A 17,768-nucleotide genomic window follows, 5' to 3' on the forward strand; every position below is an offset into this window, starting at 1 on the left:
GGGTTTAAATGTACAGACTGTCTGCTGTAGACTTTTCTAAAAGCAGTTTTTAAATTGTTTTCAATATTTTCATGTCAGATTAATGGTGATATTTTTTAAAGTGGACAATAGTTTTAAGTCTTTGCAGGAGGAAAGATCTAATCACCTGAAGCTCAGACTGCTGCTGACAGAAACATGCCAGCCTCAAAACACTAACACATATTAGATGCATCATACTACAATAAAATGAAGTCTTCTCCATCAGTAGACCCACATGTGGATGAAAAGTTAAATGCAAACAAACTAAAAGAAATTTAAATGATTTTACCTTAAAATTGAAAAGTGTGGATGTTTGATAGTAGTGCTTAACAGAAAACTGAGGCTGTTCACCAAAGGAGAAAGTTTTTTTTCTTTTTCTTTTTTAAGTGTGTTTTTTTTTTATTTGTTTAAAAGAGATTCCGCTTTTGCAGCAAGCTGCTGTTAACATAAACCAGTGACGAGTGCACTCGCCTGCACTCATTTGCAAAGAAGGAAAAGAGGTCAAACTTGTAAGGAAAATAGAGACCGCTCCTAAAAAATAAGAAAAATGTAGTATATCTGAGCCAAGTATCAATCACAGTGGTGGCTATGTTTTAACATTTATTTATTTTCACTTGAAACCACTACTTTTATGTAGTAACTCATAACTTGAATTAACAAACTGGTCTGTTAAATAATATACACTTAACTCGAAAACAAAAGCATTGCTATTTTACAGAAAATCTCTGAACAAAAATAAAAATGATTGTGCTTTAATTTGCATATTTATATTCTTTTTAATGTATTGTTAACATTTGTTTAAATTATTTTTAAAGGAAATCACCATTATTCGTACTATTGTAAAGAAATGTGAGCAAGGGACCTCAAACCACAGCCTAATTGTTGAAGTCAGGTCACAGGTGTTTTGCCGTCAGTAATTGTGAGTGAAACTTGTTATACAAGCTGCATTTTTTAGTTGCTGCTCCTCTCTTTGGAATGGAAAAACCTAAGTGGCAAAAGAGGAAGGTAGAGAACTTCATAGATGAAAATCTCTGCTGTGCAGCTAGAAAATGAGGAATGTCTTCATTCCTGCCGCAAATTCTGGTGTTGAAAGACCTTTGGAGAAGCTTTACATAGTAAACGGTCAAGAATGGTGATAGTGGAGCAGATTTAGGGTTCATTTACCGCCGTTGGGTTTAACCCTTGGGCTATCTTAAATGACCCCACCCTTACTTTGACGTGTTCTCCCTACCATGACAAAGATGGATATACAGCAAGTGGAAAGATTTCAAGTAATCCATGGAAACCAGTGAAGATCACAAATCATTGAAGAATAAAGGTTCAGCGCACTGTCTAGTGGGTCTAGATGACCCAACTTCCAATGTTAAAGTGCCTAGGATAGCACAAGGGTCGTTGGGCAGTGATGAACCAGCAACAACAGCTGAGCCGCACTCTCCCCTCATTTTACCAAAGAGCCGGCCTCTTCCGGGTAAATAAAAAAAGACCTTTGCGGATTGGTCCTGACACCCGTCAATCAAGTCCTGTTCCTGATTCACTGATTTGACGCTGACCGTAGTGGGCGGGGCGATCTCGGAAAATTATAAGGTCATTTGAACTAAGCCCTATAGCGCGCTCACCGGTTTCAATGAACCCAAGGATAATATGAATTATTGTGACAATGAACGGATGATGACCGCCGGGGCAAAGTCGACGCGCATTGCTAAGCAATTAGTGAGGAGCAGCGCCAGAAAGGGTTTTTATTAATAGCAGGAGATCCCGGTCCGTGTGTGTCCGTCTCTCTCTGAGCGCTTGTATCCAGCCAAGCTAGCGACGTTGAGCGCAGGTCTACTCTGTAAGCCGATCAAGGTGGAATTGTACACAACCAAGATCAATTTTGGGATTTCTGCGTACCGAGACGCCGTAAAGGTGTGGAGAAGGTGCCAGGTATGTGAGCTAATACGCATCCCCGGTGTTTAACCGCAGGAAGCACACGCCGTGCTTTACCTCGATGCTCATCTCAGCGGTTTGGTGTTTTTTTACGCCCTTTCTCTGTGTTTGCCAAGACAGGGATCTGCTTCTGTCATTTCAGGCCACTTCCACTGTCGATGACTAAATTAGGAATTCGCATACGCTTATTCATCATTAAAAAAAAAGAGAGATCTGCTGTATCCTCATCACGTCTTCGCTTCCTTTTAGCTCGTGCGCACACAATTCTGCGCATCTTGCTTCCCTGGCGAGCAAGTTACAAATATAACCTACATGAGGTTAGCTCGATTAACCATATGAAACCGGTTCATAGGCGATGGCCTTGTCTTAAGCGCACATGGCATGGTAAGTGAGGTTACCAGCAGTGGGTTGAGCCTCCCTTTCTACCGCAATGTGATGCTACGCGCTGTTCAAATTTCCGGAATTTGGCAGCAACGGTCGATGGAGCTTTTTGGTCTCAAGAGTGTACAGTAAAGTGTTCCTCTTAGTGCTTCCGTCTTTTTAAGGGGTTTATTTTATTTAAAAACACAAATTATCATAAATTATGAGGAAATATCCGTCTACAATATGAATACATTTATGCTTTACAATCTCCACGACCAAAAGAAAAGGCAGCATCAGAGGTACCGTATGTTGACGCAAGATGTCGTAAATACGACCGCCCTAATGAGCTGGACGGGTACGCCATCCTACCATTTACGGCTGAGATCAGCTTTCTGGAGATCGGACACCTGGTCAACGCCACCCCCGTTTTGTTTTTATTCTTACTAACCAATTTCCTTTGTCTTTTTTCATGCTGGGGTGTGAAGCTAAATTGCACGTGTTGGTCACCAGAACATTTTTTCAAACATTTTTTGTAATAAAGGTATACAGTAAAATTGTGCTAATAAATGTAGATATTCCGTAAATAAAAAGGCACAATTAACTTTGTCATGTAATAATACAAACAGCTAGAGTGTTTAACTGTATGAACCCAACTATGTGAGTAATTCTACTCCTTCACAAGTTCAACATCCTAAAGTAGGGTTTATGGAAGAAACTGGCACAGGATGAGTAAACAAATCACTCCAGATAATATTGTTCTCCTGCTGAGCTCAACAGCTCTATCTCAATATTTAACCCATAAATAAGCTTCATGTTGCCTGAAATGATATCTGCTCTGAAATGTTTAGTCCCTTGCAGTCTGGACTCTGCAGGCTGCAATCTTTATTTATACTTGTATGCATTCTTTCAGGATGATCATGGTGCGACTGGGTTGTTGCACAGCCATGCTGTTTGTGTTGAGGCTGCTGCTGGGCCTGCCTTGGTACCAAGTTCTTCCAGCCATTCTGATCTTCTACCTGGGAAGTGGAGGATGGAGCTTTGTGGACATTATTGTCAAAACACTTGGCAGAGATTTACAGTAAGCATGGAGACTATAGTATTTTGTAAAATTTAGAAAAATGTCCAAATAAGTTACTTTTGTTATGTTTTCCAAAAAGCACACAAAACAATAAGTAACATTTCTGGACATAGGGAAGATATGTCAGCAGTACTTTATTTAAGCCATCTATGAAACAGTGCTATGACTCTACAACATGGGTTATATGTAAAGCAGTAACTCTAAACTTTATTTTGAAATATTTTCATATGGGCAATATCTGTATGAACCTCACTGCTCAGTCGTGGTCATGAAAAGCTACAACATGGTTTCTTTACCAACCAGGGATGTATTTATTTTTTTCTCACAACAATTTAATTCTTATTCCAGTTCTTATATTTGACAAACCAAGACAAAGCCATGACTTTTTTTAATGCTTTAGAATAGAAAAAGACATACAACTACTTCATCTCAAACATGATAGTATAATCTATTTTAAATGTCTGCTCTACTTTAGAATATACATTAAAAAAATTTTTTTAAATGATTTACAGTACTACTAAAAATGAGAACACTTGTTCAAATACATCCAGTTAGAAAAACATGGCAATAAATGTTGTAATTTGAGATCTAAAAGCGCCTTTTCATTGAATTCATCCATTTCATCACTCAAAAGTTTTTTTCTGCAAAGGTGGCTTCTTTAAATGATGAAAAGGGAGTTTGACACAAATAACCTAGACAAATGAATTTACAATTGGTGTTTGACATAATAGCGTTGTGCTTATGATAATTTCATCTTCCCTAAATAGTGCGAGAAGCTGTAAAATGGGAAATTGTAAGTCCTCAGCCTGTTTTACTAAAACAAATGATCCAAATTGGTGTCACTTGTATCAGTTTTGTTCTCTAATTATCTTTTAAAAACAAAACACATTTTTTATCATGCAAACACATAGAGCTGTTAAAGGTCTTTATCTTTGGTCTAATTTCAAAATTTAAGACACACTCCCAATTCCCCAGAAATCTAAATGTCACCTTCCAGTGTTTACAACAAAGTTAAACCTTAATCTTCTTTGTCTCTAACAAAGTGGACCTGTTATGAGGTGACTCAGAGGCTTTTATTGTGTAGAGTGGTGAGACAGGTCTATGGTGTTTTGAATGCAGAAATCACAAAAGGGAAAGAGTCTAACAAACCTGTTAATCAATAAGGGACCAACAGTTTTACCTTCCTTGCTGTCAACAGTTTTTCCTCTGCAAACTGTAAATTGCCCCATATTTAAGTTTTGTTGCAGGTTTTTTCTTAAAAATTCTATTATTATTTTTTTCAACCATTGATCATGTTTTAGTAAAGCTTCCAAAAAAATCTATGACATGAGCAAAGTTATTGAGAAATCTGATCTGCAGTGACCTGCAGATATTTTTTCCCCTACATGAAAACTGCTCTTGTAATTTCATCCACAGTACAATCATAAATTCACTTGCTTTGTTGGTTTTTATGGGGTTTATGTAAGAATTTACTGCTTGGCAGAATTCTCACCTTATGTACCTTTGTGCAATAATCACATAAACAAATGCAGACTTTGTTCCTATGTAATGTGATGCCTTTTTATTAAATATCCTCAGTTGGTTTAAATTGAAACTGATCCTTTAAAAGTTTGCTTATCCATTAAGGCCTGTGCCTTTTTACATATTTGATTTTCTGATGACAAATTATGCAAACTTTGTGTTTCTGCATAAAGTATATTCTCCATTTTAACTGCGGTGGTAGTTTTTCAGACTGAAAAGTTTAGAATAACATGTCTGAATAGTTTTAAACCTGTCCATACCACATTTGTTTTTTTGCCATGAGCCCTTTTTTTGAATTTTGCATTCAAATTGTAAGTTTAAATACCTAAAAGAATTGAGAGCAGCATATTTGTTCATCTTTAAATGGCTGTTACAAATGCATATACTCACGTCATCTGTCGTTCTTTCAGTGCAGCGTATGTTCTCCTGCGGGTGAAGCTGAACGTCAGGCGGCACCTCAGAGAGAAGAACACTGTTCCTAAGATCTTTGCTGAGACGGTGCAGCGCCACGGGGACAAAACTGCCCTCATCTTTGAGGGCACTGGTGAGAGGTGGACCTTCCGACAGCTGGATGAATACTCCAACAGAGTGGCTAACCTGCTGCTGGAACGGGGCTTCAGGGTAAAATTCTAGCAGCGAAAACGACTATAAAATGTTATTTCTTCTGTCAAACAATTTCTGAATTATTTGTATTGTTTTTTTTTTTTGTTTGTTTCTTTTAGGAGGGGGATGTGGTGGCCCTTTTCATGGAGAACAGGGCACAGTACGTGGGTCTGTGGTTGGGCATGGCAAAAGTGGGAATTGAAGCTGCTCTCATCAATTTTAACTTGAGACTGGAGGCTTTGGTCCACTGTATCATCATCTCCAATGCCAAGGCTGTCGTGTTTGGATCAGAGCTAACTGACGGTAAGAAGATTTGAATGAAAAAAAGAGGGAGGTACTGGTAGATAGACTCCCCACACACACACACACACACACGCACACACAGGTCTTTATCTGTGGCGTGCTGACGTTTGCTGTTGTGCTTCATAAGTAGTGTGAGAGGTGAGTGCAGGGAGAAAGCATTGATGATCATAAAAGATAAATGTGTCCTTGGTGAGCCTCTATCACCCAGGTTAGCTGTTCAAAGCTCCTCTCCTTAGAAACAAGCCGTGCCCGATAAGTGCTAATCTGAGCTCGATACGAGCGATAATGCTCAAATCCTCAGGCAGTATTACTGTCATTCAACCTATCTCTAGCACTAATCAGTGGAACATCAGACAACAGCTCATCATCCGCACGAAACAGTCACAGAAACTGAGGAGGGTCTGTTTTTTCCCTCTGTGATCTTGGCTAAGCCTCGATTTCCACAGCTGGAAGGAGTGAATGGATTCTAGCTGGCCATCCTGACTGTAGTGTTGTGGACCTGCAACATCCTTAAGTGATTAAAAATGTGACTTTTACTGCATGGGCTAAAATCAGCCCAGCAGCATCATTGCTGAGGCAGCAAGAGTAAATCTTACATGAGTGTACCCTGTCTCTTTTTAGATACCACTGTCCGTTTATCTTCTGAAAGAAGTAAAAAGTTCTTACAATTTTTATAAATGTCATTTAAATTATCCGAAAAATCTGTCCATGGGGTAAGAAAAGAATTGTAGTCCCTAAAAAAATTATTTTGCTATTGAAAAACATCCTAATAAGATTATTTCTCTTGCAAGACAGAAAAGAAGACTTTTTCTTGAAACAAGGATCTTTTACTTTCCTAACATTCAGCGGTGACTGAGGTCCATAAGTCGATGGGGAAAGCTGTGCAAATGTTTTGCTGTGGGGATTGGGACCCAAAGCGCGTCCCACAAGGAACGGAGTGCCTGGAACCCCTGCTGGATGGCGCCCCATCTCACCTGCCTCGCCGGCCACAGCGCTGCTTCACAGGTTAGAAAAATACTTTCTTGGTTTTCTAAATTCAGCGTTAAGGAACAACTATCTATTAAAAAAACTTATGCGTTAGGGCAACTCTGGACAGGAAGACTTGGTCTAACAAGAACAAGCTTCCAGCAGAACCAGATTCTGTGAAGGTGACTCAATGTTGGTTTTGAGCCAGTTTTTTTTTTTTCTTTCTTTAAATCTCAGTCATTCCTATCTTAGTTAAGATGCATTTTCTAAAAATGAGTAAATGGGTGGGACAAGCAAGCCTGGCAGTTGTTGAAACACACCCAGCAAAGCTATGGATTCAATAGTTACTCAGTGGCGTCGCCCCTATATCTAATCTGACGCATTACCTGGATTTTAAAGCTTAACAGAAGTGAGAAACAATTTTGGAACCTAAGTGGGAGCCGACATACTGTACTTGTATAACCTAGAAGTTCACCGACCCAGCTCTACCTTTGTTTTAAACAGTGGGGACAACCTTTTGCCTTCACTGGTTCAGGATCAGACACAAAACTGGGGATGATGAAATGGCTGTGCTCAATCTGTTAAATCACTACATTCTGAAAAGGGAAAAGATCAAAATTGTCAATTTAAAAAAAAAAAAACAGTGACTGAAGGATTCATTGGTTTACCAAAAAAAGGGATCATAGAGTACAAAACATCCACCCAAGAGCAGCCCTAAAAACATTTCTAAAAGTAATATGAATATGAAAAAGCTGTGGAAAACCCCAAAATAAAGTCAAGTCTATTTTTGATTTGATTTTGATCTGATTTGAAATGGTTTATTTCAAGCAATCAAATAAGAATAATGCACAAAAAACAATACAATCATCAGTTATCCATTCATACTGTGACGAATCAAACCTCGGATAATTAGACATATTCATAATTATTGCTTGAAAGGGAGTGGAAGGAAGCAAATTTATATAATCCCACCCCTGGTTGATCATGACTGTGATCAACGCAGATATTTGGAGGATAAGAACCAAAGTTATTTTCACCAAGACTGTGATTTAAGCGACTCTGTTTTCAAAAGCATCACTGCAAAAATCAGGAGTTGAAGAACTGTTGTAAATGTAGATTTTATTCAACCTCATGGAATGTTTTTAATGACGTCTGTAGCTCTGTGCAATCTTTGCCTCTCCTTTGTAATGTTTAAAAATCAAAAGCGACACTGTCAGTGGGTTTCTAGAGATGCACTTCTTCTGAATGCAATCTCCAAAGCATCAGATCTGTTTTTCTGTGCAAGTCAAAATGATTCTATAAAGACGGATGTATTTACAGACGGCGACATATTTGAACCTGATGGCGCAGACCACTTTAGAATCAGCTGATCCTGAATTCACAGATCATCTAAACTAATGGAAGCCATTGAAGATGTAAACATGTGCCAAACATTAAGGGGTTTAAATAAGTTCCACTTCATACAATTTAGACCAGCAATCTTTGGTTTACACTTCAATATTTAACTGTGAACCTCCATAAATTTTTGCAAAAACACTTCATGAACATAGGTGAGTTGTTTAACTTCAATATAAGGAAGTATTGCTATGATGCTAACCACTAATCTGACCTTTCTACTTCACACTTTTCTGCTTCTGACCACAAGAGCAGCAACAGAACCTGTCGCCCTTTCGGGAAGAGATGAGTCAGGATTAGTGTGGAGGTGATTTCCATTGAGTGCTGGCAGCTTTTGTGAGCTTGCTTCATGTTTGAACTTGACCCCCAAAGCTGATTTATCTGTACCCAACTACTCTGCAAAGTGTGGGACGTTAGTTGTGCTGTGTATTTGGTGTTTCTTACACCTTTGAAGGTGAAATCTACAAATTATCCACATACCAGCAACATAATTTCATGGGGCTTTGGTGCTTTATACTTCAGTATATTCAAATAAAGGAAAACTCTATTAGTCCACGCTTCTAAAATGGTGTTAATATGCAACTTCACATTTTTGATTTCCTGCCAGTTTATTGTTTTAAGTTCTCTCTGTTGTCTGTTGCAGATCGCCTGTTTTACATCTACACATCAGGAACCACTGGGATGCCGAAAGCAGCCATCGTCGTACACAGCAGGTACCAAGGAGCCTCGCACCGGACACTTTTTTTGTTGATCCATGAAGCTCTCGTGTGTAGTTCAAGTGCTGTTCAGAAATCTTGTACGGAACCTGCTGCTTTTGGTTGAAGTCTTTGTTTTTGGCTCTTAAGGTACTACCGTATGGCAGCTCTGGTTTACTATGGCTTTAGGATGACGTCAGAGGATGTTGTGTACGATTGTCTCCCACTCTATCACTCTGCAGGTAACCGAAGGCTCAGAATCTATTTTATCTATTTATTTATTTATTTTGATCTGTGCAAGAATATTCAAACTCTTTGACAAAGAATGTCAAACCAGAATCTTCAGAATGTGAATGTAGACTTTGATAAATGACCTTGGAGTCATTTTAGTTGTTTTTTTTTTTTATTGTTAAACATCTCCTCTTTCCCTGTAAAACCTTTAAAATAACAATTTTTCTCATTTTATTTTTACTCTCTTTATGGACAGATGTATTTTCGATCAGTGCAGCGAAAAACTTAAAAAATGATCTGGTTGAATCAGCAATTACTTCATATTTTTTAGGTTTTAATCTGGAATCTGTTTTGTCTTCAGGAAACATTGTGGGAGTGGGTCAGTGTGTAATACATGGCATGACTGTGGTCATCAGGAAAAAGTTCTCTGCCTCACGCTTCTGGGATGACTGTGTCAAATACAACTGCACAGTAAGAACAGCACTAACCTTTAGTACTTTTAAAAAATGTATATATAATAGTAATAAAAAAAATTGGACCTCAGTTCTATTTTTTTAGTCAGTATCTTTTTAAAATTGATTTTTTTCACCCTTTCTTCTAGATTGTTCAGTATATTGGTGAGATCTGCCGATATCTGCTGAATCAGCCCGTTCGGGATGCAGAGCGGCAGCATCGTGTCCGCATGGCGCTAGGCAACGGCCTGCGCCAGTCCATATGGGAAGAGTTCATGAATCGCTTCAACATCCCACAGATTGCAGAGTTTTATGGAGCCACAGAATGCAACTGCAGCTTGGGCAACTTTGGCAACAAGGTGGGAAGGCTGGGTTTAGGGGACAAAATCTGCACGGGGGTTCTGTCACATGTGGAACTCTAACTTTGGCCTCTATTAGAAGAAGTCTGCCTTTGATTTTGAACCAGATTGGCGCGTGTGGCTTCAACAGTCAGATTCTGCCCTTCATCTATCCCATCCGACTGGTGCGGGTGGACGAAGAAACAATGGAGCTCATCAGGGGACCCGATGGCGTCTGCATTCCCTGTAAACCTGGTAAGTTTATCGAAAACAACCTTCACGGATGGTGCAGCTAAAGTTGTGGTGATTAACTCGCATATTCCTGTTCAGATGACGTTTGTAAACCCCATATAAGACTGTAAAATAACTTGTTGCTGATGCTGCATACATACAAAGATTTTTTCTCTCTGAAACTTTACAGCAGCTAACGTGTCTTCTTCCTCTTGGTCTAGGTGAGCCTGGCCAGCTTGTGGGCAGAATCATTCAGAATGACCCCCTTCGCAGGTTTGACGGCTACGTCAACGAATCGGCGACCAGCAAGAAGATCGCTCACAGTGTGTTCAAGAAGGGAGACAGTGCCTATCTCTCAGGTTAGAATCCTTCACAGAATCCAACTTTCATACAGTGACCTGTTCATAGGATTTTCCCCATCATATCACAACTATGAATCTCTTTGCAGGTGATGTCCTGATCATGGATAAATACGGCCACATGTACTTCAAGGACCGAACAGGAGACACTTTCCGCTGGAAAGGAGAGAACGTCTCAACGACAGAGGTGGAAGGGACTCTCAGCAGACTGCTGGACATGAAGGATGTTGTTGTTTATGGTGTGGAAATACCAGGTATTGTCATTTCCTTCTTATAACAAATTGATATTGAAAGCGTATTACAGGAACAATGAAAACATGGATTTGTTAAATGAAAGTACAACGGTCCCTCGTTTATTGTGGGAGTTGCGTTCCAATGTGAACCTGCAACACGTGAAATCCGCAAAGTTATCATCCTTATTTTTACCATAGTAATAGACGTTTTAAGGATGTAAAACCCCTCAATACACACGTTACACACTCCCTTGTTTAAACTCTCATTTTGAACCTTCATAGAAAAATAAAGCCACCATTATAGATTGAAAACAAGAGGAAAAGAGCGAAAGCGTGATATTGCGAGGGTAGAGGGAATACTGTCGTCCATTTAACAAAAGCTCATATGATATAAAGTCTGAAATACTGTAAAGGCAAAACACTGATTAAAGATTGCAAAACAGTAAAACTTTAACTGAATAAATAAAACAGGAAAGCAAAGACTGAATCTATATGCTTAAATTGAGATCAACTATGCAAGATTTCTTTTTATTTAGGCTTTTCTAATCTTGTTTCATTTCAAGCCAAAGATTAGCCTGACACAAATATGCACACACCCTTAATCTTTAGGAGTCTCAAGACAATTTAACTGTTTTTGTCCCAATTTTAAGTTTAGCTTTATATGTTTTCTCTTAAAATAAGTTGTTTGGGAGTATTTTTCATTACAACTGGGACTGTTTTTCTATCTTTTTTTGTTCTATAATTTGCTATACTTCAATAACACATTAGATCTAAAAGTCTACCAAAACAACAAAATCAGAGTCTGACACTTCCAAGCTGGGTCTTTCCTGATTTTTGCCCACCTGAATGAAGACAGTGTTTGTGTTTTTGTCTGCCTTTGTTGGAGTTCTTCCATTACAGTAGACTGTGATCAGCTTCCTGCTCTGGGAAAATCCTGGCTTGACCACACCACAAAAGCTGACACAAACATTTGATAGTCAATTCTTAAAAGCTTAGTATTACTTGTGAGAGCAGAACCCCACTTTAGTGTGATTTAACATTTATTCAAGGCTCTAAGAAACTTTTTAAAGGCTGAAACTTTAAAATTTGTCACATGTGTTTCTATATAAATAGAATAATGATAATTCTATTTAATTTTTTTTATCAAGTCACAAATCTATTAAGTAATGAAGAAAAATGGATGTTTTTGAAACAGTTAAATTAAATAATGATTTTTTAAATATTCTTTTATTATTGTTATTAATGCTGCTGCTCTTATTATTCTTTGTAAAAGAAAAAAGAGGGGAAAAGGACCGTAATTTCCGTATTATAAGCCGCTACTTTTGTCACACGCTTTCAACCCTGCGGCTTATTCAATTATGCGGCTAATTTATGCAATTTTTTTCTTTTTTAAACATTTTTTAATGCATTTTTTTTTAATGACCGCTAGAGGCGCTCGAGTAGAAAGGGTAAGAGTGAGACAGGGGGAATACGGTATATGTGTCGAGGAAGACGCAAGTTTAATGTAAATTCCTGCTTTGTGAATAAATAACACGAACAGACCCTCATCATAGAAAATGCAAGAAGAAATGCATATGACGCAGCTTTCAAGTTAAAAGCAATCATTAAAAGCGGTGTGAAAATATCCACCATCACCAACGGGTTTGGAAAAGCCGGTCTGCTGCGTGACGGAGAGAACAGCGCAAGCTCAGGAGTTAATTTGCCTCAGAGTGACACTGAAAGCGACAACGGAGTGACACAGAGAGTGTGTGGCGAAGAATGTCTGACGCTGTTCTGATCCAACACTGAGGAGGAAGACTTCCATGGTTTCAGTGCACATATGTTACTGCTGCCATCAGTGACTTTTACTGGAATGTTTTTTTAACCAGCCCTGTTAGTGCTGTTACTACCATATTGCTGCTGTGTTACTGCTGCGTCACAGGCACTGTTTGGAATAGAGCTGTGACGGTGTGGGATTTTTGATCACCGAAGCAGCAGGAGTTGCGGTGTCGCGGTTTACCCCCGCAACACAAAATCCCCCGGCGGCCACGTCGCAAATGAATACCGGTACAAGTAATAATTGCAACGCAGTATTCTTTATTAACAAATAACAGTAACTACTAACTAATGAACTAACTATATAGGTGTTGTAGAATGAGTGTGTGTGTCAGCACGCTGCGTGTGGAGGAGGAAGGAGAGCGTGCCGTGCAAGAGTGAGTGAGCGCTTTCCCCTTCTCTGCTGCAGCTCCTTCCTCTTTTTTTTTTTTTTACTCACGCGGCTGCACGGTTTCAGCACATACACATCCTCATTCTACAACACGTTTCAATGTGGGCACATGCGGCTTATAGACAGGTGCGGCTTATGTATGTACAAAATGGTTTATCCTTTAAAAATGTAATGGGTGCGGCTTATAACCAGGTGCGCTCTATAGTCCGGAAATTACAATACTTTTAAAATGTCATTACCTATAAAACTAATCTGCTCTTAAACATCCTTCATAAAACCCCAAAGAAATCTATTTTTCGCTGAAGTGATTCAGTTTCTAGGAATAGTCTCAGAAACCAATTCAGACACCACCTTAAAAAGAAAATAATTCCCCAAAACGGTGCAAACAGATCCCTGGTATAAAAGATGAAGTTAAATGCAGAGAAAAAGTCTGAGAAAAGTTTGACTGCATTCTGTATTTACAACACATTAGTGAAATACTGTGAATCATCTCTGATGCCGTTTATGGACGGCAAGATTTATCAGAATCTTCCTAAGCTTCCTGTCTGTGTGTGGGCAGGAGCCGAAGGAAAGGCCGGAATGGCAGCGATCGCTGATCCATCGCACTCCAGCGACCTGGAGAAATTTGTGAGGGACATGGAGAAGGTTCTCCCTCCATACGCCAGGCCCGTCTTCCTCCGCTTCCTCCCAGAGGTCAATAAGACGGGTAAGTTTATGTCCAATTCAACAACTGAACATGTTTTCCGGGGTTCAGTTTAAATGTATTTCACTGAATTAGGGAGTGAGCAAGATATATATTTTTAAAATGCAAACTGTAGTTTATGAGAGTGCTCAACTTTGTTTTTTTGATTGAAATTCGGGAGAAATCTTAATAGTTGCAGTTTTTTTATTTTTCTACAGTACAAAAAACGTTTTTAAATTATGAAAAACCTTTAAATAGATGTAGTTATTCATAGCAGTTTCATAGAAAAAGCAAAACAAATGTGATATAAACTTTTTATCGGGTATTTCTTTTTTTCTGCAGGAACGTTTAAGTTTCAGAAGACCGAGTTGAGGCGGGAAGGCTTTGACCCCACTGCAGTGACTGATAAACTGTGCTTCCTGGATTCCAGCAGAGGGCGCTATGTGCAGCTGGACGAGGAGCTTTACCGCTCCATACTGTCAGGGAAACACAAATTGTGATGACGAGGCTGATCACTACATCTCCACACATGTACAGTTCACAGAAGAGGACGATCGCTTGCGTGGATTAAAGGACATTTTGCCCCCATGACCACAAATACAAAATAATAGCCATAAAAGGCCAATTGGCGCACAAACGCATACAAATTCGTCCTCTCAAACTGGTTAAAAAAAAAAAAATTCATGAGCACACGGCTGCATCCTCCACTGTCCCTCTTGAAATCCCACCAGGAACATATTTTTTGCTACCTCAGCAAATGCACAGAGGGGCACATTATCAGCACTCAGACACCCCCACCCCTCCCCACGACCTGTTGGGCCTGCTCTGTAAATGCTGAAGAAAGTTGAGGAATACAAGCTGCCTGGCATCCAGAATGCGAATACTTGAAACTCCGGAGAGCGAAAAGAAGAGGAATGGGACGTGGGACGACCTCGTGTTGGGACCTAAACTCATCTGTTTGTTTGACATGTTTTGTGAGGTTGTTGTGTTTTGATCGTTGGATTTCAGCTTAGCCTGCACAAGCCGCCAGAAGTGGCAGACAGTCCCCACCTGTCAGAAGATCAGACCAGCTTAGGTCTCCAAAGCATTCCAAAACTTCTTGAAAAGGGAAAATGAAGGCGTGAAGGAAACTGCGCAGACGACGCATGAGACCAGCGGTCAAAGCTTTAATGTGCAATAAAGCTCGGCGCATGCAGCCTCGTAAAATGTAGCAGCTGATATGGTCTTTTTTTGTTTTGGCGAAATACCAAATATATTTAAATATATTTAAGTTGTCTGTGTGTCTCAGGCTTTAAGGACTTTTTACTATAATCCAAGATTTTGTTTTCAGCTTTATTTACATCCCAAACTGTTTTATTAGTAGATCATTCCAGCTGCAGCATGCATGTTGTAATCAGCCGCTGGCATGCAAAGTAGGTGACCCCTGGTCTGAGCGGATAGTTATCTGAGCAGGATCTGTTCATCCTTCTTTGCTGGTGTGAAGCTGTGCAGGTTTCGTCTGAAGCCGTTTGGGCTTTGTGTGTATTTTTTATGCTGAAACATATGACTAAAGTGGGTTAAAGGAAAGGGTTGCTTTGCCGGGTTAGAAAGAGCGGAGCGATCCAAAGATTCCATGATGTTGGAAGCTGAAGCATGCATGTCCAAAAAAAGATACAAGGAAATTTGCTTTGTGAATATTAACAGCAGCTGCAGGTAGAGGTTTACAGGCATTATCCACCAAAAGCAGAGCATTGTGCCTTACTGTGAGTTCATCTCCACAGGCCCCGCCCCCCTCCTTTCATGATCTTTTTTTTTTTAAATATAACTTAATGTTTGACTCCTTTCATTCAGCTTGTATCGTCACAGCACTGCAATGAAGTCAGCTGAAAGTACAGACATGTTTGCTGAGTTGGCTCCTCCACCCTGCCTGGTGCAGGATCACACCGCATGGAGGAGAAGTCTGCAAAGCTGCTCTCCAACTCCGATGAGGCTCCATTGGTTGCTTCTGCTTTCTGCGAAGCAGCTGCATCCTTTCCCAGCTTTGCCTTTTGTGTGATTGTAGTAGTCCACCCCCACCTGCAGGCTGCTTCTTCCTCTTCTCGTTGTGCTCAGTTTCATGTTGAAAGGAAACGTGTATTCAAAGCTTCAGAAATCTGATCCCACTGTAAGGCTTTCATGGTAGAAAGAGTGGAAGCATAGGACACCCTGAGGTTTACTTCAGGTGTCTTCTGGTAGCAGATTTCCTGACGTTACAGCTGATTGTGCGTCTTTGGCAGCAGCTTTATTTTACAGCTGATTCATGACATGTTTTTTTTTTTTAAATAAGTTGCACTGACTGAAACTTTTATTTTGGTGCTGACAGCCTGCTGACAGTGACCACAACTCTGATCCGTCATTTCCCTGTTTTTGGGGGAGAAAAAGACCAACGTTCAGGATTTCTTCCTGTTCTCTCTCCTCTGCATTCTTTCTTGATGATGAGTGTGATGATGGTGTTTGAAAAGCAGCGCGTGAGTTGTGATGTTGTGAAGTAACGTGTGTGGTTTGTGTCTTGAGGGAGCACGGTTTGGCTGTTATGATGCTTCTGGATAAGAGTTGCATGTGTCAACTCTTGCCACTAGGGGGCGGGTGACTAAACAGCCCCAAAGATGAGCACTCTGAAGAGGATGTTTTAAATTCAAATTTTAAGAACCTTGTTTTTAAATTATTTCTTTGAACTGTAAATGAAGCTTTGGTTGTGTCACTGCTTGCTGTTTGTTTAGTGTGCGTTTTTAGCTCTTTGGTTTGGGTTTAAAGAGGCATTCACACATGAAGGGATGACAATCAAATTAGTTTTGCTCAGTTTTGTTTTTAAGAGGCAATAGAAAGCAACCAGGAATGCACAAATGTTCATGCCATCATTTTATCAGGGACCACGAGGGTGGTTCATTTCATATCTGCGGGGTAAAAAAATCATCTGATACCATTTGCATTTGAGGGTTTATGAAATAAATCTGGATTTTGTAAACCAGTTCTCTGGTTTTGCATTAACATCAAAATTTTTAAAAACAAGCTTCTCTTACAACCATTTATTCAGAGGTTAAACGTGAGAAATCCTCAAATTGAGAAAGCCAGTCTTCCCAGCGTGCAATAAGATCATTGAAGGTATCTTTCTGAAGACTCTACTGATGTTTTGTGACATCTCAACCGAAGAACAATGTTTTCTAAGAGGAATGTGCCCCTTATGACTTTGTGTTCCTCATTTTGCTTTTTGCACATTTCTTTTCGACATGTTTGCCTCTGTGTGTGTGTTTTTTTCTTTATGAATTGTTTCATGGTCTCGCCGCGTAGGCAGCAGCTCTCAGCCTGTGCTCAGTGATGAGGTCTGTGAGGTGTCTGTGCGTGACACACACACACACTGATGTCCTCTCGTCCACTGAAGGTGACTCCTGCGTTTTTGAAGAAAATGTCATAAAAAGCAGTGCCACGGGGAGAAATGATTATTAATAAAACTATTTAAATTGCTCACTGACCACTGGTGGTGTTTTATGATTTTTGATCATTCCTGATTAATATACCTTTGGTTAAATAATTTTTATTGTTAAATCAGTTTAAGTGAGATTTGCTGAAATTTGTCTGGAGATACAAAATAAAAAGACTTTTGTACTTAAAACATTTGGTCAAAACACATGCTGTACTGTTTTTGCTTTTGTTAGCAGTTTTAGAGGCAAAGTGATATGTAACAGAAATATTAATGTAAAAAAAAGTATATTGATTTGCATTTCATTGAGGGAGGTAAGTATTTGAACCCTATTGCTAGAAAGACTTAGTACTTTGTGGCAAAACCCTTCTTATCAAGCAAGTCGACGTTGCAGGTTTCTGAACAGATCAGGATGAATTTTGATCCACTCTTCTTTGCAAATGACTCTAAATCATTAAGATTTGGTGGCTTCCGCTTGGCAACTTTGAGCATCAGCTCTCCATAGGTTTTCTATGGGATTGAGGTCTGGAGAATGGCTGGACCACTCCATGACCTTGATATGCTTCTTCTTCAGCCATTCCTTAGGCCTGTATGTGGTTGGGTCATTATCCTGTTGGAAAACCCACCCACAACCTATTTTAAGCCCCTTGGAGGAGGGAAGGATGTTTTCATTACGAATTTGGCAATACATAGCTCAGTCCATCCTACCACCCACACAGTGAAGTAGCCCTG

The 17,768-nt window shown here is 39.6% G+C and overlaps 1 protein-coding gene across 2 annotated transcripts; it reads left to right on the top strand.

Moving 5' to 3' along the window:
* The first annotated feature begins 1,589 nt into the window (after nucleotides 1–1,589).
* On the top strand, nucleotides 1,590–17,223 carry slc27a4 (solute carrier family 27 member 4). Of its 2 annotated transcripts, none has more exons than XM_004074834.4 (14): nucleotides 1,590–1,941; nucleotides 3,218–3,385; nucleotides 5,317–5,527; nucleotides 5,629–5,812; nucleotides 6,659–6,817; nucleotides 8,817–8,886; nucleotides 9,019–9,110; nucleotides 9,461–9,570; nucleotides 9,701–9,910; nucleotides 10,018–10,144; nucleotides 10,342–10,479; nucleotides 10,569–10,733; nucleotides 13,478–13,624; nucleotides 13,943–17,223. In XM_004074834.4, the coding sequence occupies exons 2-14, from the start codon at nucleotides 3,219–3,221 to the stop codon at nucleotides 14,098–14,100; spliced, it is 1,938 nt and encodes a 645-aa protein (XP_004074882.1). In that variant the 5' UTR covers nucleotides 1,590–1,941; nucleotide 3,218; the 3' UTR covers nucleotides 14,101–17,223. The 2 variants fall into 2 exon arrangements, with proteins under 2 accessions (XP_004074882.1, XP_020563400.1); XM_020707741.2 differs by lacking the exon at nucleotides 1,590–1,941 and adding an exon at nucleotides 2,226–2,328.
* The last annotated feature ends 545 nt before the right edge of the window (nucleotides 17,224–17,768 follow it).

Source organism: Oryzias latipes, chromosome 12, assembly GCF_002234675.1.
Source record: "Oryzias latipes chromosome 12, ASM223467v1".
Taxonomy (NCBI): domain Eukaryota; kingdom Metazoa; phylum Chordata; class Actinopteri; order Beloniformes; family Adrianichthyidae; genus Oryzias; species Oryzias latipes.